Source organism: Lynx rufus, unplaced genomic scaffold, assembly GCF_022079265.1.
Source record: "Lynx rufus isolate CCGP_SWC_20201006 ecotype Redwood Valley unplaced genomic scaffold, mLynRuf1.p SCAF_7, whole genome shotgun sequence".
In the NCBI taxonomy this organism is placed as follows: domain Eukaryota; kingdom Metazoa; phylum Chordata; class Mammalia; order Carnivora; family Felidae; genus Lynx; species Lynx rufus.
Window position 1 is genome coordinate 15,479,674 of NW_025814889.1, and position 19,769 is coordinate 15,499,442.

The following is a 19,769-nucleotide window of genomic DNA, read 5'->3' on the forward strand; positions in this document are numbered from 1 at the left end:
GACTTGATGAAAAGTGGGAAAAAAAAAAAAAAACCCACAAAAGGCAATCTAGATGGTTGATTGACCCACCCAACCTGGGGGCTATAATCCTATACTTTCCAGTCAGCTTCTGCTTCCCCAGGAAGTAGCATCCACATCCTCAGTTCAGAGGAAAAAAGGAACACTAGAGGTCATATGGCGCCCAGGCACAGCTGGGCCTGGCACACACAGAACCAGGCCCAAGAGGCGGGACTTCCTGCTTATCAAAGGAACAGGAAGTACACAACCCCACTAGCTTACACACATACCCAGTTTTCCTGAGCACCTACAGGCAGCTAACCAGCAACGCCCTCAACACAGAAGCACCAAATGACCCTGATGAAATCTCCAACATGAAGAACGGAGGTATCTTTCAGATTCCAAGTATCTTGGGATGGAACCCCTTCCATGGGAGCAGATGAAGTAGCACCAGAAGTAACTAAGCAGTATCTGTTAACGTGACTTCATGGGCCTCCAATCAACAGCATCCACCTTCTCAGAAGACCCCTGCCTCAAACCGTGCCCTTAAAAATCCTCACTTGTGGGGCACCTGGGTGGCTCAGTCGGTTAAGCGTCTGACTTCGGCTCAGGTCATGATCTCATAATTTGTGAGTTTGAGCCCCGCGTAGGGCTCTGTGTTCACAGCTCAGAGCCTGCAGCCTGCTTCGGATTCTGTGTCTCCTCTCTCTGCCCCTCCCCGCTCACATTCTCTCTGTCTCTCTCTCTCTCTCGCTCTCGCTCTCGCTCTTGCTCTCAAAAATAAACATTAAAAAAAATTTTTTTAATTAAAAAAAAAAAAATCCTCACTCGTGAGGCACCTGGGTGGCTCAGTCAGTTAAGTGTCTGACTCTTGATTTCAGCTCCGGTCATGATCTCAGGGTTCGTGGGATGGAGCCCCACGTGGGGCTCTGAGCTGACAGCATGGAACCTGTTTTGGATTTTCTCTCTCCTCCCCCCTCTCTGACCCTCCCCCACTCTTTTTCTCTCTCTCAAAATAAATGAACTTAAAAAAATCCTCACTTGTAAGCTACTGGGGAGTTCAGGACTTTGGGGTATTAGCCCCCTAACTCTCTTGGGTGGCACCAGACCAACAGATAAAGCTTATTTTCTTCCACTGCAAAAGCTTGGTCAGTTTTTGTTGGTCTGCCGTGCGTCGGGTGGATGAACTCTCATTTGCTTCAGTGACACCCATACAAATCTCTATGGTGCAATCAGTACTGAGGAAAAAGAACAATGTAAGAGGCAAAGTTCTGAATTCCCTAGTTCATCGAATTAAGTCACTTAGCAGCAACTTCATCATGACCAAGCGTGGTCCTATGAAGAGATGCCCCTTGCTACACTTCTGGCTGTCAAAACACGGAGAATTAAATGGAGAATGCTGGGTGGTAATGACAGCACAGACAGACCAGCTGGGGTGCAGCCGATCCGGGGGCTTCTCGAACAAAAGCATCTTGTGGCCCGAGGCAAAGAAACAAAACTGAGAAGAGTGACAGGCTCTGGGAGCAGCAGGCACCCTGCAAAACATAAGGACAGGCGCTCGCCTGTGTGCAGCCCACGGAAGGGCCAGCGGGTCAGGCAGTGGTCTTTAGAGCCATATGGTTGGCACCGACAGCCGGGTCCTCTTCAGCTACAAAAGGGCAGCAATAGACCATGCACCACGTTACCACCCACGGCTGCTGGGAAGCCGGAAGCCGCTCAGAACACATGTAGGTTTTCATCATAAGCACGGGTATGAAATCCGGAGTTGTGAACCCTACCCGCCACCTTCCACCGAACTTCTGAGTACTTAGAACTACGCTGTGCCTAACTATTTTTGCAGAAACACCAGGCTTTTTGTTTTGGGGGGTTTTATTTAATCTGGAGATTCCTACAAAGGAAAGGCACTAGGCTATAGCATGAAGGCCAAGAGGATTCGGCCTGCATGCCTCTTTGTAAAACTGAATTCAGGGCTCAGCCATTGCCTCCACATGGGAAACCAGGGAGGGACTGCCACCCGCCCCAAGGGTCCAAAGAGGGAGACTCAGAGAGGGTTCTTAATAGGAACCACTGCCCACAGCCAGGGCTAAGACCAGCACATGGCCCAGTGGTGGGTGTGCTCCTGGCCCTGCAATGGGTGAAATGCTACCAACTCGCGCCGATCTCCGGAGTGCCACTGACCCACAGGCCACACAAAGCCCAAAGACACCACCATATGGGACAAGGCAGAGCAAAATAAATCAGACAGCACTCCTTCCCCAAACCTTTCCCCAAACCCTATATTTATATTAAAAAGAGACTTGATTGCTATAACAAATGAACATGTTCGGTTAGACTTTGACATGCTTCTGCTGCTTTGTAAGATTTCTTTAACAGAGAAGGATAAGGGAAGGTGGCAGGTAGTTAAATGAGGCCAGTTATTAGATCCCTAAGATAAAGTGCTACAAGAAAGTTATTAGAAAAATTACGAAAACTATGCGAATACATCCAAAGGAGTGAGATTATTCATTCTCCGTACAGTGAGGGAAGAAAGATCACATAAGTGGCGAAAGCAAACGTTTCCTTGCCCCGGTATTGAATGAATTCAGTCCTGGTCAACCACCATCCATCCCCCTGTACTCTGAATGAGGTAAGGTGGGAAGAAACCAAAAGAACAGAAACCACAAGAATATGAACTTGGGGCGTTCCTGGCCAGAGTAAAAGGACAGCCCCTTTAATCCTCAGTAACAGGGACATTCGTCTATTCCTACCACAGACAGGACGTCTAGACTCATTATATAGATGCCAATTCTTCCAGCAAATTAGGAATCACAGTCTTGAATGCCATTTTAATGATTACCTGTAAAGAAGAATCTCTTTAGTCTCGCATACAATTACGCTCTTCAGAATTTTATATGCGAAAAAGGTCATTTGTATTTATAGTGATTAATGACTTTTGTTTTCTGGCCAAAAACACAAGGTGGGTAACGAACTAATTATATCTTAGCCCAAGAACGTTTAGGTCAAAAGTATACTAATGCTAACCAGCTTTACAGATTTCATGGGATTTTCCCCAAAGCAGCTATTAAAACAGTGAATTACAGTAGTTATGGGTTATTTAAAAACATAAAGTTTATGAAACAGTAAAACAGGTTCTCATTTAAAAGGATCTACATGTTCCTCAAGGTAAAAGTAAAATACCAAAATATCTAAATGTCCACCCAATAAAGGCCAACATCCCCCAAACCATTATTAGCTTTACAAACGACAGCAGCAATGCTACTTATAGCTAATCAACAGTATTTACTAAGCACCACACCTAGAGGTACACATTTATTGTATCCTATCACGGGCCTCCTTAAGGTTCTGCAGCTTAAGTAATTTTACTAACCAAAAATATCCTGACTTAATTCACTGCAAAAACAACAACAACAAAAAAAAAAAAAAAAAAAAAAACCAAACCAAAACAAAACAAAGCAAAACAAAAAAACCCAAAACAAAACCCTCCTCTTTCAGCAACATTGAGAATAATCAATTCCACAAAAATCTGGGAAGAAAAGTTACAAGCAAGCGTTACGGCAGATTTTACAGTATAAAGTCAAACATGCAAAAATATATGTCCCTGGGCTATAAAAAATGTGTACGCGAGGCCAAACAAATCTCCTAAAAAGCTGACAAGCACGGATTTCTGCTCCTCTGAGGATGCAAAATTTACTTGATTTCTGAATCTTTTATTAACTGCCCAGAGAGAACCAAGCAATGGTCTACACAATCTTGAGGAGGACTTCCAAAGCCGGAATTCTTTTAGGAACATACCTGGGGAATTACAGTCCAGGGCTGAGACTTCACTGCCAGCAGGACAGGATGTCAGTGAACAGCTTTAAGCAGGGAGCTGGGTGAGAGAAGCAGCACTGGGAGGAAAGGCAGTGGCATTCGATGGTCTGGAAGGGAGTGACATGTAGTGAAGGACAAAGGACAGAGATTTCTCTAGAAAAAGATGCCTAAGAAGTTCTGAGACATGGTGAGAAGGAAGAGAATGTGAAAACAAAACCAAAGTTCAATCAATGCAGAAAGCAAGCTCAGTGTCATAAAAAGAGCTATTCCAGGCCCTTAAATATCATTATATGATACACACTCAATCCTCGAATATTTTTTTAAAATGTTTATTTAACTTTGAGAGAGAGAGAAAGACACAGAGCACGAGTAGGGGGAGGGGCGGAGAGAGAGGGAGACACAGAATCCAAAGCAGGCTCCAGGCTCTGAGCTGTCAGCACAGAGCCCGATGCGGGGCTCGAACTCACGGACCGTGAGACCATGACCTGAGCCGCAGTCGGACGCTTAACCGACTGAGCCACCCAGGCAGATGCCCCTCAATCCTCGAATATTAACATGAAGAGGGAGACATCAAATTCATACACAAACACAACACGCCAACAGTTTGTGTCTTCTTTTACAGTTAAGAATGACTTCAGCAAGAGAGCACGCAGGGCTGCTTCTCTTCTTTCCCCATCTTACATTTCAATGCCGAGGAAGAGAGTAATTACATGAGGAAGAAAGAGAGTGGGGGATAAATGCCCATGGCTAGAAAAATCCACACAACCTGCACCAGTAGCTTTGGGAAGGCCCCCTCTAAGAATAACACCTTTGCCTTTAACTTCTGGACTTCTCCCTACTTTTCCATCTGAATATGTTAAGATCCAGGGCCAAGCTTCCTCCTAGATGGACAGGGGTGGGATATTTAAATTGCACACCTACATCATTGGGAGGGGCAGCAGGGCAGTGGTGAGCACAGAAGCTTGGAGGCCATGAAAAGCCCTCCACCTTCCAGCTCCAGCTACTTGATGGCTCCAGGCCTGTGGCTTCTATCAGACAGGGAGTAGGACGTCAATACATGCTAGTTCTTTGCCTCCCTTCTTTCCACGCTCTAGTCATGATGTATGTAAGGTCGGCCCTTCAGAGTCTAAGAAACTTGGGAGGGCCTTACATGTCATTTGCCACACAGTGCACGTGGTGGGACAGGCGGACTTTGTGGGGCAAGAAGAGAATTCATCTCAACTTTCTGAAGGATGAGTAAGATTTGAAGAGGGGCAGGTCCTGCAGATACGAAGCAGGTGATCAGAAAAGCATATATTCAGGCAGGAGGAAAAGGCTACAGGAAGAGTCAAAAATTAGACAAGAGGGTTCACACTAAAAATATCTGAAAAGGATGTGGATGAGTTTGCTAACTGGTGGCCAATCACATCAGAGTGGCGTTCTGTCCTAGTAGGCTGACTGGCAAAGAGAAAGAAAAATTGAAATGGGAAAGGCATTCATTCTCAAGGTTTTAAGGGAACTGAAATATGTATATACTGTGAAAATTACCAAAGGGAAATCTCACTAAAATGGACTTGGGAGGCCAGCAGGGGAAGCACACACGTCCTACCGCTTGCCAACTGTAGCCCCAAGAGGAAGAGCTGGACCTTGCACACAGATACCACTTGACCATCTCTGCCTGAGGAAGAAAGGCTTACCTCCTCCCCCTGGCAACAGGCCAGCCAATGAGAGACAGTCACAACTCAGCCAATGAAAAACCACTATACTTCCAGCAACCAGTTTACGCCAACGGGCTTTTTGTTTATAACAGCATCCCCAACTTCTCCCTCTCCTCCACAGAGGAGGTGCCCCTCTCCTTTGTTCTCCCAACTTGTCTATGGTTTTGCCACAGCAAATTGCAATTCTCTGCTATTCCCGAATAAGCCCATTTTTGCTGGTAAAACAATGGGTAGTTTTATATTTAAGGTTAACAATATATATGCATTCCACTCAAGATTACAAATTCTTATTTGACAAAATGTAAATTTCAGTAGCTAAAGTAGGTGGAGCTTTTGAACATTTTTTACAAGTTATCAAAAGTGAATTTCACATTGTACTGAAAATCATCTTTTTAGGGGCGCCTGGGTGGCTCAGTCAGTTCAGCATCTGACTTCGGCTCAGGTCATGATCTCATGGTTCTGTGGGTTCGAGCCCCATGTCGGGCTCTGTGCTGACAGCTCTGAGCCTGGAGCCTGCTTCGGATTCAGTGTCTACCTCTCTCTCTGACCCTCCCCTGCTGTCACTCTGTCTCTCCCTATCAAAAATGAATAAAAGTTTAAAAAAAAATTATTTAAAAAAAGTCATCTTTTTAAAGTTTTGTACAATTTTCCAGCAAATATCTCTAAGAAACAGCACCAGTATATCTACAGTGCAAATATACTGTTATATTTCCCCTACTCTAGGGTTTCTAAATCTGAGTTACATGCACCCCTAAAGAATTTATGGATGGTTTTTATAGGATCCACAAAACCTATGTGCATTTTTCTAGGGGCCATTGACACAGTTTCACCCTATTAAAAAAGGCTGGTGAGTTATGAAATATTAAGAACGTCTGTAAAGAATATATACACCAATGAAATGTACCTCCTAGAGTATCTTCTCCCACCCTTCTCCATAGTACACACATGAACGTGTGTGTGCGCGCGCACACACGCGCGCGCGTGCATACACACACACACACAATTATTTAGGAGAAATAGTCAACAGATAATTTAGATATAAATTTTTGCTATTCAATCAATCGTGTTTGAGAGTCTTACTATAAAAAGTAAAACGAAACGCTTTTCAAGATCAGCTTCCCCAGAGAGGCCAGTTATGATCTGCAAAAGGACAGATCCAAACTGCCCCCGCATTTATTTTCTCCACAGCCTGCCACCGTTCTGAAATTCTCATAACTGAAGTCATTCCATTTAAAAATAGACTGTGGAAGAATTAACACACTACACTTCAGCTGGCTTCCTTGTAGCACTGAGTAGGACCCCAAGAGAAGAGATCCTAGAATAGGAACGTATCAGTTTGTAGTGCGGGATCAGTGGGTCACCGTCTCTGAACTAAGGACACGTTGAGAGTCAGCTTCTCCAACTTCACCCAGTGGCCTCAGAGTTGGCTGGTCCCGGACTACAGGGGCAACAGATTCTTCCGCATGATGACCCTGCAGGCTCATTTACTAACTAGAACCAAAAGGAACGACAAACTCCCAAGTGCACGTCAATTTTTTTATAGTAAACTAACCACCGGTATCATCGGATAGATACTGTCTAATTAATAGCTGCTAGACCCCAAGATACTATGTATGTAGTTCTCCAAATCCAATCTTTCAAATGATGGCATAGTAACAAACTGATAAATGTGCACTAATTAAAAAAAATAAGCTATTGATCAAAGCCTCTGTATTATAAATACATTTATACTCTCTTAAAATGCAAACAGCAAGCTGTTTTGACATTGTCACAAGATAAATTCATGACACACAGACGATTTATTTTGCATATTCCCCCTCGATTTAATTTCATACAAGCCATGCACAAGAACTTTTGCATAAGGCATGACAAATAATCTATGGAAGAAGAACTGACTAGAGACTTCAGAACAGAAAGGTGCTGCACACTGGTGAAGGTCATTCTTATGAGTTGGGACAGTTAATTTTTCTCATTCATCTCAACAATCTATGAGCTCTGTAGAAAAGGGTTTAATTTATCAGGCTTTAAAAAAACTGCTTCGTTTTCTTCAATATAATTGGATCTGCATATTCTGAGAATTACGCCATTATTTTCATGTGGAAAATGCCACTTAATTCATGTATAACAACATTTACCTTTAGCTATCCTATCAATACACATATCTACATAAAATTTTAAAACATTGTATTAACCTCTACGTATTTAAAACCTTATCTTCTATAAATTATTGAAATAGCTAAAAAAAAAAAAACCCTAGCACTTCTTATTCATTATAATTTCGAATTCATACATAAGCTATAACTAATAGGAAACAGTCTGTTAAAAAAATAAAACATGTTTCGCCATAAAACTTAGGTTTACTGCCTGACTAGCCATTTCCGATACATTAAATGACAAGATACGGTCACATTAAGGCCTCATACTGCAGGCAAAACTCCTAAAAGCTCAAGGAAAGGTTTTATAGGACAGTTCAGAGTTCAAAGTATAAAAGTGAACAGTTACATCCAGAGATCTGCACTTATGAAAGGTTTACACAGAGCTGGCTATTCAACGTTTACACACAGCAAAATGATATCCTCTGCATTTCTTACACAAAATGATGAGTACTTAAGCCTCAAAATGCATGAGTCATAAAATATAAAACACTATTGTCATATTCAAGGTGCTAGCAATATCTGTATGTGGGTTTTGCTATAAAAATAAAATTGTTTGTAAAATTAAGAAAAGCTTCATGTTAAAAAATTATGCCCAGAAATTGTTTTATCACTGACTCAGAGTGTAATTCATTTCATAAAGCATAGTATCCTTCCCGACACAGTGGTGTTTAGTAGAAGAATCTGTTAAAGTACACACAAAATGCACATTTCCTTGAGTTTTACATGGTTGTTTTTCTCTTTTTGATTCAGATCAAACAAAGTCATTTTAATTAAAACTTCTATTAGGGAAGAAAATATTTAAAGAACTGTGATCTCTTTTAATGTCTCAGATTTGGCAGATTCGAGAAAAATAATACATGCCTATAGTCATCTGTTCAAATGTTTGGAGATTATCAAGATTAAGAATTTATTCTGTAGCTTTACATTTGAAAAAATACATGGTTATTAAAATCTGGTTACACATATACATATTTTAAACTTTCTTCCCCAGGAATAAAATCTCACATGTGCCAAATACAAAATACTACAGAAGGCGATAAAATTCTTCCGATGTAAAGAAGAAAACTTTGTAGCTTGAGAAAGAAGCCATAATAAACACTAAAAAATAGTATGTTGAGACTGAATGATAATTATAGGAGCAAAACAAAAAAATAACATATATCCTTAGAGGGATCTACCTCAATTATGGCACAAGCTGCACCACGTAAATGGCAACAGCAACATACCCTACTGGACACAGCAGAACAGCCTGCAAAAAATTGAATCTGACAGCACAAATTTGGTTTTTAATCTTTGGGCAAAAGACCTGGGGGGGAAAAAATACATATCTCAACAGTGACCTCTGGTGGACAAGTCCTAAAATGACAGCCTCAAAATGAAATTCTAAGACTGAAAACAAAAAGCACTTACAAAGCTAATGCTTCCAAACCACCATAAAAACCAGGTATGAGATTATGGAGCCAAATAAAAAGACTCAGCTTACACTGACTTAAAAAGCAGAGTAATGACAAAGACAAGGACTGGAACAGAGGGACAGACGCACAGGAAACAGCCTTTGAAATCACCGCTACGTTCCCTTCTTCCAAAACACGGAGAGCTGGCAAGCCCTTGGGTATGTCATCTGTCTGCTCTGACTTAGCACAAAGCACAACTCATCACCTGCCAATCCATTAATCAACCAGCATTAACTGAGGGCCCAGCATCTGATGTTCACCATGCTTTTGGTACTTTTCTGAGGGTAGATACAAAACAGCACCCGATAGGGCTCCTCAGCTCAAGGAAATGATAATGCAATTACCTCAATGAAGGAATCAGTAAGTAACCTAGGCCCTTAAACATAGAAAACCACCTTTACGTGTTAGAGGAAGAGGCCCAGAAGCTGTCACATCCGTAAGAGCAAAAGGACGCCCTCCGGAGAAGTGACAGCCAAGTCCAGGGGGGGCCTCTGGGGGAAGGTGTGCCCTTGCTTCCTCCTGACATCAGCGCCAGTGTTCCCACCTGTGGATTCTTAGATGCACCTGAGGGGCGCCCTCCCAGCACCTCATTCCTCAACCAAGAAGGGTCCCTATGACTAGGAACACGATAAGGACATCAATTTCCAGGACACAAGGTAATGCTTTTTTTTTTTTTTTTAAATAAGTTTATTTATTTTGACAGAGAGCAAGAATGAGCAGGGGAGGAGCAGAGGGGGAGACAGAGTCCTAAGCAGGCTTCCACACTGCCGGCGCAGGGCCTGATGCGGGGCCAAATTTCACGAAACGTGAGATCACGACCTGAGCTGAAATCAAGAGCATGGACACCCAGGTGTCCCAGATAATGCTCCTCTAGGGCACTCGTAGTCCAGTAGGTGTTGCACGAACCCACGAGTAAGAAACAGTGTGTGGGGGCCACATCGACTCAAGTCCCCATCCCACTTAGTCCTGACACCGTGCAGTTTGGACACAGACTGCTTGACCTCAGGCCAGCTGTCTCCTGTCAGGACCTCCCTGTCACCTACTGTTCCCCGCTATCAATCATTACTGCTTGACACAGGCAACTGCTGGCAAGCCACCACGTGCTGGGCGACAGGTGTCAAAGTAAGAAACGAACGGTCCCCACTTTGGAGAAAACTTCTGATCTGTCTGGAGAGAGGGAATAAATATCAAGCAGAGAAGGACAAGCGGGGCCACACTGGTGTAAGGGTCTGTGAACAACAGGAGTCTGGGGAAGAGAGATTTCCCACTGCCCAGGGCAGTCAGGGGAGCCTCGGGCAGAGGATGAGGAGGCAAGTCCGCACAGAGTGGAAGAGAAGAGGCAAGGTGGCACAGGTGCAGAGGTAGGGCCGGCCAGGGGAGAGACCGACCCCCCATCCGTCTGATACACTGGCGGAGGACACACTGGCTGGAGGAGGACGGGCCAGATGAGGGCGGGTTCTGAAAATCAGGCGAACTGCACCTTCCCCCAGGGGTGCTTGCTATCACAGCACGAATGCGGTTTCAGAAGGGGCAGCCTGGCGCCATAACCTCATCTTCGCTCTGAAACCAGTCTCCCTGGGCCACAAAGAACCTGTGCTGGGCTCCCAGCTAGCACCTGCCCGATCAGAGCAGAAGGAAAGAAGGGAAAAGACTCACTCATGGCTCTGCCTTTCCTCTGAACGCATCAGGGAGATGCTTGCATCTAGGAGAGTTGTTTCAGGCAGGGTGAGCCCCCCGGACTCTACCAAAACCCGTCCACACTGCCCCAATTCTCCCGGCTCAAATTTAAATAGTGTTGCTGTAATCATGATGAACCTCTCATAGCGACTGGCTTGACAATTTGTATTTTTTGTGAACTCAGGGAAAACTACAGAATCTCGGGCAAACAAAAGGATCATGTGACTGACCACGCCCAGCTTCCCGTGGCCTCACTTGGACCACGTGGATAGGACCCGTCGATGTCAAAACCACCAACAGGGAAAGGAAGTCCGTCTGATGCCATACGGTCCCTGATGGCTCTGCAGACATTGACTCCAGCATCACACGGTGTCCCCAAATCGAGGTCCCGGTCTGTGCAAGCCCGTCACTCAATCGCTAAGTACACAGGTGGAAATGTCAAACAACAGCATAACTGGCAGACTCAGAGAAAAACACAACTACTTTTGCAAGATAAGAGCGGGGCTGAGCGGTTTATCTTTCGTGTCCCACTGGCTTTAATGTAGCAATGTCAGCCAGGTCCTATTAAAAACCACAGAAAGTGAAAGACACTGATTACAATACAAAGTGACAGGAGGGTGTGCTCAGCCTCTTAGATTTCATGCATATTTATATTTCCATCAAATGGACATATTTACTATAAATACTGGAAAAACCATGGCGAAGTCATTCATTTAAATGCCAGAAAAATAGTAAAAGATGCTAATTTGACCTTAGTGGAACAGATCGAGTGTCACTGACACTGCACACAATGGCTTGAAACAGAATTTACCAAGACGATTAATTAGAGTTTACTGGATTAGGTCAAGAGTGTCTCACATGGGGGGGAAAAAAAAGAACAAAAAACAAAAAGCAGGGAAGGAAGAAATCTGAAGTCTGAATCCATTCACAGTCAATGTTTTTAAGAGATACAATTTAACTCCATGTTTTTGCCTCTCTAAACCCATCTTGTCTTAGATGCCTGGAGAAAGAAACAGATTCACCCATCTACAATTTCTGTCTTTGTGGACATGTAAAAAGAAATGAACTACAACTGAAAAAAAATCTCAAAACACCTGAAAGGTTTCTTTCTTTCTTTCTTTCTTTCTTTCTTTTCTTTCTTTTCTTTCTTTCTTTCTCTTTCTTTTTCTTTTTTAAAGAACAGATAAGTTAATGATGTAATAGGAACAAAAAAGCATTTAAATGTAAACTCTTTTCGCTCTACTGATGATGCAAATCTAACCACGGGAACCTTGGCAATTAGCTATTTTTATGAATTGTGCAACAGCTTCAGGAACTTCTCACGCAATCTTGGGGAATTCAGGGGTTACACGGTCCACCCTTCGAGATAAAACTGCAGTACCCTCTAAACTAGGACCATGGTCTCAGTGGACAGCTGGGCTGTTTGCTTTGAAACCATGAAAATGGCAGCATATCAGCTAGTCGGTTAAGCGTCCAACTCTTGATTTCGGCTCAGGTCATGATCTCACGGTTTGTGGGTTTGAGCCCCCATCTCAGGCTCTGCACTGACAGTGTGGAGCCTGCTTGGGATGCTCGCTCTCTCTCTCTCTCTCTCTCAAAAATAAATAAATGAACTTTAAAAAAAAAAAGGTCACATGAGACTTGGAGCCCTTACTTTCAGCTTCTATGACCACCATTACTCAAACGTGACCATTGTGCCACTCTGCCTTGGCCTTACAAATATGTGCTTTTTGCTGAAAAGGAACTAATCTGCCTGTTTCCTGCACACGAGGGGCCTTAACTGCCTTCTTAATTCTCAATAATCAACAGCTCAATGACAATGTCTCGAGCACTATATAATGCACCCCCCCCACACACAGATTCACGACACAAATCCCTCAACATGACACCCAGCTCAATTTCATGGGACTCAGAAAGCTCCCTAACATATTCTCACCACATGATTAGAGAACCATTCAAGTCTGCAGGAGCTAAGGCAAGCACAAGGAAGTGACAGTCAATTAGGAATGAGAAAGCAGAGTGGGTCCCTGTCATTACAATCTTTAAAGGCACAGCTCTAAGAATAAAATGGCCCATTATCACTCACATGAGGTATTGTCATAAAAATAGCTATCAAATGTCCTCTAGGTTAACCAGGCCATGACACCACCCACACCCCCAGAGAATTCCTCTTGGGGACCAGACTCAAAATGTGAAAAATACAGATGCAGATTGATAGAACTTCTACAATTTTGTGGGTTTCCCCCGCTTTGATCAGAGAAGAAAAGTATCACAACAGTTAATTATTCCCCTTTTCAGGAGAAGTACAGAGAAAGCCAGGAACTCTTACATTATTATTTGGTAGTACTTTTTTTTCATGAAATACCAACGAATCTCCTGGCCGTTCAGATCGCTGTAGCACTTACCACCCCTGAATGGAACCATTTCCAGAGAAGCAATGCCATTTTGTCTTCCGTTTACACACGTTAGGCAAGAATTCTCAAAAAAGCACAAAATACAGGGCAATATGCTCATGCATCATAGTGTCACCAAAAACGATTTTAGGTTTCCCCAAATATCATCTGTCATGAGTGTCTTCAAAGGAAACAAAAGAATCTACGGTATCACAATATTACCTCAAAGTCAGAAACAGTCTAACAAACGATGAAGTTAACTCACTTGTTAGCTTGTTATGGCTGAGGACCAGTTGTGTGATGTGGGATAAGGAGACTGTAAAAAAAAACAAACAAAAAATCACAGTCAGTAAATGTACACGAATTATCCCCACACTCCTACAAGGTAAAGCGTTCAATTATTTTCACAGGTTGAAATGCTACCACTCACAAAAATGGAAGCAAGCCTTCATGTAACACTGTTAAATGTTAAGCCAAATTAAGAAAAGTTATACAATTAACACGGCAATTAGCACAGCAAGTTAGAGCTAACGAGATTGATGTCACAGGATCAAACATTACGAGGGCCGACTGGCTTTGCTAGGCGACCTGTTCTGCTGGCCTAGCCTGAGGCATCCATCTCAATAACGTGTGCCAGTCAGAAGAAGGGTCCCCAGAGCCTGAGAGGCACAATGCCTTAGCTGTACTCAAACGAACATCACGGGCGCCTGGGTGGCTCAGTCAGTTAAGTGTCCGACTCTTGATTTCTGCTCAGGGCATGATCTCGCGGTTCATGAGTTCGAACCCCGCATCCGTGCTATCAGCACAGAGCCTGCTTGGGATGCTCTCTCTCTCTCTCTCTCTCTCTGCTCCTCCTCTGCTCATGTTCGTTCTCTCTCTCTCTCTCTCTCTCTCTCTCTCAAGATAAATAAACTTAAAATTTTTTTAAATCATGTGAAGACAGAAAGATCATGTCACAATAAACAGGTAGCACAGTACTTCATCTATGTCCATTGGCAACCCAGAAATTCTTCTACACGCTATCAAGTGACTAATATATCAAAAAAAATTCCTCCGAAATTATTTTGGTTGATGTTGCCACGCCCCTGCACATTGTTCGCCCGTTTCAAATAGTATTGTGAAGTTTTAAACTAAACAAGAACAGACTTGCTTAAAAGAAGGTTTTCCAACCATAAAGAAAGAAAATACACACAGATCCACCAGGAGAAAAAAAAAAAGGCCAAGAAGAAAAGTGACCTGCCTTCCATTTTGGGTTCTAAAGCTCCACAGGATGACCAGCATATGTTTTAAATACACATTATACGTAATAAGCAAACAGATTCAGGCATCTTTCCAATATTCTTTCTCTAAGAACATTATTACATTAATGCAGAATTTCTTCCCTAAGAAGAAGACAAAAATGTTTCTCAAGCAAAGTCTTAGCATGCCTGCAAGAAAATGAATAGATCACTCCTGACCATAACTTGTATTTTTTTTCAGTCCTCAGAAAGTTATAGGAAATTCAAAATGCAGTACAGAGACCTATTTTCCTGCCCTGAACCATTAGAGATTATGCCACAGGCCCGATGGTGCATAAGCTCGGAGTATTCGTACGATGACATCCTATGGCAAACCACAGCACAGCCACCCGGGCCGAGGACTTCCTGTCACCCGTCGGAATCGCCTAATCCTTGGCCCTCACCCGTCTCCACCAAATGTCCCAATCATTTGTTCTAGAGAAAGCAATCCGGTTCACGATCCCGCTGCACGCAGCTGCCGGCCCTCTTAGGTCACCTGTCGCCTGCATTTCTCTCTCCTGGACTTTCATGAGCTTGGCAACTGTGAAGGCTGCAGGCCAAGTTATTCTACACTATGTCCTCCGGGCAGGTTTGTCATCCGTTCTTAGATTTAGGTTAAGCATCTTTGGCAGGAGCGTCGAAGAAATGCTGTGCTCTTCTTCCTATCAGGTGGCACACGATTTCAGTCCGTCCTGTCACTGACGATCTTCCCTCGATCACTTCTGCCTGCCAGGCTTCTCCACTGAAAATGTATTCTTTTCCCCTTTGTAATTAATAAAGGGGAGAAGGGGGGTGAGGAAGGGAGAGTACTTCGTGTTTCACGTTTCCTGTTCCACATATTTCATGATCCCCAACCAGGATAATCCTTACCCTCATGGTACGTCTGGCAATGTCTGGAACATTTCTGATTCTAACAACCATGGCCACTAAGAACCTAAACTTTCCCATGTGGCTCTCACTGCATCCGTATTAGGACAGCACTGGTCTAAAGCAGAGGCGTCTTGAGGGCAGGCGCCAGGACGCTTCTAAGCATCCTACGAGGCACAAGGCAGCCCACTGCCTTGCAGGAACGTCCAGAGCTAAAAAACAGTGTGGGCGCTCCTGCAAAAACAGTTGGGTGGAGCAGGGTTTTAACTACTCAGGATCATCCAGTCCCAACAGTATGGCTGTTGAGACACTGCAACGTACTTCTTTATTTTTGTAGGGCTTTGTGATTTCCTATTGCAGTCAATGGATTATTATCTATTGTTATTATTCATGTCAGTGTTCAGATTGTCTGATTTGGCCACAGGGAGCCCATCCAAGCTGGCTGCTGTCCTTGTGACAGGTCTCCATTGCTCCCTGAGCACCTCCCTGCTTGCTGGCACAGGATATCCCGGATCATCTTGTCCTTTTCTGCCACAGCCCTGAAATCACCATTTCTCTAATGAGCTCTGGGTCCTTTTTGTGGAAAATGGTATTTATAAGACACAATCTGAACACCAGATGTGCTCACTGCTATTTGGGGCTCAGTATTCTCAGCTCCTCTCAGTGGACAGAGCTTGCACACGCATACACATGGACATACGCGCGCGCGTGCGCGCGCACACACACACACACACACACACAATCTATACCGATTCACTATTCAAAACCTTGAGTTCACAACAATACATGCAATTCTAATACAACATCATTCGGTTCATTCTAGCTTTTTCCCTTTCCCTATTTGTAATTTCCTTCTCTAACATGAGCACCCTGGCTTCCATTATCTCTAACCTACTTACCATGTAATCAATAAGCCTATATATAACTGCATGAAATGGAATTCTGTTACAGCTGGGCGGGGACGGCTCTATGTGTATTTGCAGGGGGACCCGGAAATCTGGTTCTGATGCTTGGTTAAGATCGGGACAAACAGGCTAGTTAGAGATGTACAACGTTCAGCTTAAACTTGAAACCCCCCAGGGCCAGCTTGTTTACACTGTTTAGGGATACGGAGGCTGATAGCTTATGCCTGGCTACGAGGTACGTGCCCAGGTGGGCATAAGAGACATTGCTGGACATTTCTGCCCAGGCTCTCCTCAAACACTGATTCCTCACTCACGTCTTGATGGTTCACAAACCTGGAGAGCAACATCCCGAGCAACTAAGAAACGACTCCGGGAAGCAAACCCAGTGAGCTGCTCAGGCCCCAGATGTTCACCAATGCTTTCTCACACCTGGTAAGCCATATCCTGTGCCTTTATTAACTCCTGAGGTGAAGAGCCTCTGTGGAATTGGTGTCCTTTCCACTATCCAACTCAAGAACCAATGAAGTAACCAATCTCTCCTACCTCCCTCCCTCCTTCTGGGACACCTTTGCTTTGCACTCTGCTCAGACTCCCCTGTTCACCTGCCCCTGCACAGCGACACGCTCCTTGTCCCGCTTGGGCTCGAACCTCACGGGCCAGGCTCCCCCACCTGCACAGATGCTCACCTCTCCCCGCACAGGTTCCCACACCCCGTTCTAGGCCACCAGGCCCTCCTGACCCCAACCACCTCTTTTTCTGTCCCACTGACTGGTTTTAGGATTGAAACATTTAGAAGGGGGAAGAGAAAGGCAATGGGGGAGGAGATGAGCATTTTCATAGTTTTTCAAAAGAGTCACAGTGGTGGCTTCTCCCATGACGTTTAAGATTTTAAACAGTGCAAAACATCTTGCACATTTTAAAAGTCAAGATTCCTTGTCCACCAATGAAGCATTCCTTGATCTGAGGTATACAGTCTGATATGGGTGGGTGGGGGTGGGGAGGAGAATCTCAAACAGCTACCCTCATACCAAACCAGATGAAAAAAATTTATAGATGTACAGGTTAAGATTACGGCCACCTTCATGTGACAGCAGGCCACAAATAACAAAGAGTACACACAACGGGGGTTTGTCTCTCACTCACTCGCAGGCGATCCTGTGTGTGCTGAGCAGGAAAACATCAGGGACCTTGCTCAACCATCCCCAACACATGGCTCCCACCTCACGGTTCAAGATGGCTGCCTGAGCTAAGCCATCCAGTCTGCATCCCTCTCAGGAAGACAGAAAAAAGAAGGCTTCCTCCTTCTGAATACTTCTAGGAAGCTGCACATGGTACTTTGACTTGCAAGCAATTAATCACAATTTTGTAATACGGTGAGGCCTCGCTGCAAGGGAGGCAGAGAAACGTAGTCTTATGTTCCAGGTGACCTTGTGGCAGCTAGAAATCAGGGGCAGAAGGTGGGGCAAACTGAAACCAGCAGACAACGAGCAGCCTCACATAGTAGCAGACCACTCCTCTTGAGCGCCACAGGAATCAATCCTGATTACAAAAGAAAATGAACAATCTCCCATCTCTTCCTGTCTTAATGTTTCCTAAAATATCACAACTAATTAGAAAAAAACTTTTTCGGCTCTTTCTCCCAGCCACCATTCACAATGGAAGGTTTAGTTAGGGAAAGCGGATTCTTTTCAATCATTTCCTCACGTCCCTTCAGCAAGCATTTAGCAGGAAAGAAAGTGACAAAGTTTACAAGCTGTTTTTTCTGGTTTAATAAAGAGAAGTGCAGTTGTGGCTTCACCTGATAGCATCGCGAGGACATACTTTTTCTCTCATGCTATTGGGACAGAGCTACATGGTAAAGTAGGTGGGGGGGGGGGGCTTGGGGGGGAATCAGAGCAGTGAAGAGCAAGCTAATAAAAGGTCTTTGAGAAAATATTTAGGGCAACAAAGGACTCCAGGCCGGGTATGCGGGGAGGGCAGTTAAGTTGGACAGAATCAGAATCACAGAATCAATCACAAAGCCTGGAACAGGCAAAGACCGAGTTGCGACAAACGTATTTATACAGTCCGCCACTCCCCTCCACTTGGCGATGGTGAGCTCATTGTGAGTCTTGTATAGAAACTGTGCTGTTAAAAAAGAAGGGAGAAAGGGTCTACCAAAATAGAATAGATTATTTAAAAGCACAAAAGCCGCCATGGTCAAATACATTGGGAAAAAGGAAGCAGGTTGTACCCACCGACCTACCTTGCAGATCTTAATCACACTCTAGGAGATCTTTCACCGTGTGAATAACATACTTTAGCGGTCCCGCTAGCCACAACCCATCAAGCACGAGCAGCACCAGAACAGGGCGAACAAACTGTTATTAAAATTCCTCAAGCAGTATTAGACTATGCCTTGCCCAGGCATTTTCAAAGCAGAATATATTTCAAAAATCAACCAGATGACTACAGAGTGTGTTGACATACACAGTTAAAGCCTGCGGTGTCTTGCCCATCATTCTGCCTCTAGCCTTTAGAAATGGCACTTGGGTGAATAATGTTCTTCAGGCCAGAACGAACAGTGGGAAACAAAATTGTTGTGAAGGAGGTATTAGTGGAGGAAAGGAGGGATGGGTGAGGTTGCTGGCACTGGACACGTGATTTATGACTATTTACTCTCCAGCCAAGAATGGAATCAGCAGGAAAATGCTCAGAAAGGAACTGGCCGGTTAAATAATTTCACAAGAAATATAATCAAGGACTCATTCGGGCACTCAGTACACTCAGAATGCTAACAGGCTCTACCTTGGACATTCTCTACGAAGTACCATCGGCTATGCGTCCTGCTGAGTCTGGGGACGTCTTGGATCATGCGGACTGCCCCTCTCGAAACTGTCCCGGTTTGGATGGCAAACTACATAGTTTCTCACTTCAGGGAACACCAAATATGCCCCAAAATGCTAAAATGGAGGCTATGAAAGGAACAGCGACACAAGAGTAGCAGATTAAAAAGGACAAAAGGTAGTTGAGAAAGAGGTGTTACTTATTATGGGGTGACACATCCAAAAATACTTTAGGGCAGAGGGTATACCTGCAGGACCCAGCAACAGGAGGTTATGGATGCCATCCCAGATTTCCCTGAGCAAACGGATGGAAAACAGGCAAAGTACAGGACTGGATGGGGCAGCCAGTATTTTAATGGAATCAATCCGGAAAACTCAAAGACCTAAATATTCCTAGGAAAAGAATCGTAATTTCTAGATAACACATGGAAGCAGATATTATTATTATTATTATTATTATTATTATTATTATTATTTATAATCAGTTTGGGGGCACCTGGGTGGCTCAGTCGGTTAAGCACCCGATTTCGGCTCAGGCCACAATCTCGCGGTTTGTGAGTTTGAATGCTGCGTTGGGCTCTGTGCTGACAGCTCAGAGCCTGGGGCCTGCTTCATATTCTGTGTCTCCCTCTCTCTCTGCCCCTCCCCCACTAGTGCTCTGTCTCACTCTGTCTCTCTCTCAAAAATAAATAAACATTTAAAAATATATAA

General features: G+C 44.1%; 1 protein-coding gene across 5 annotated transcripts in view; it reads right to left on the reverse strand.

Annotated features, from left to right (window-relative positions):
* The window catches only part of RSU1 (Ras suppressor protein 1), a 202,719-nt gene that overhangs the window by 150,094 nt on the left and 32,856 nt on the right, over window positions 1-19,769 (reverse strand). For 4 of the 5 annotated variants that reach the window (XM_047066519.1, XM_047066515.1, XM_047066517.1 and 1 more), the window contains exon 3: window positions 13,450-13,500. The exons of the other annotated variant lie outside the window; for it this stretch is intronic. In XM_047066519.1, coding sequence (XP_046922475.1) covers window positions 13,450-13,500 — 51 coding nt within the window. The remainder of the gene's footprint in view (window positions 1-13,449; window positions 13,501-19,769) is intronic. 5 annotated transcript variants of the gene reach the window in all.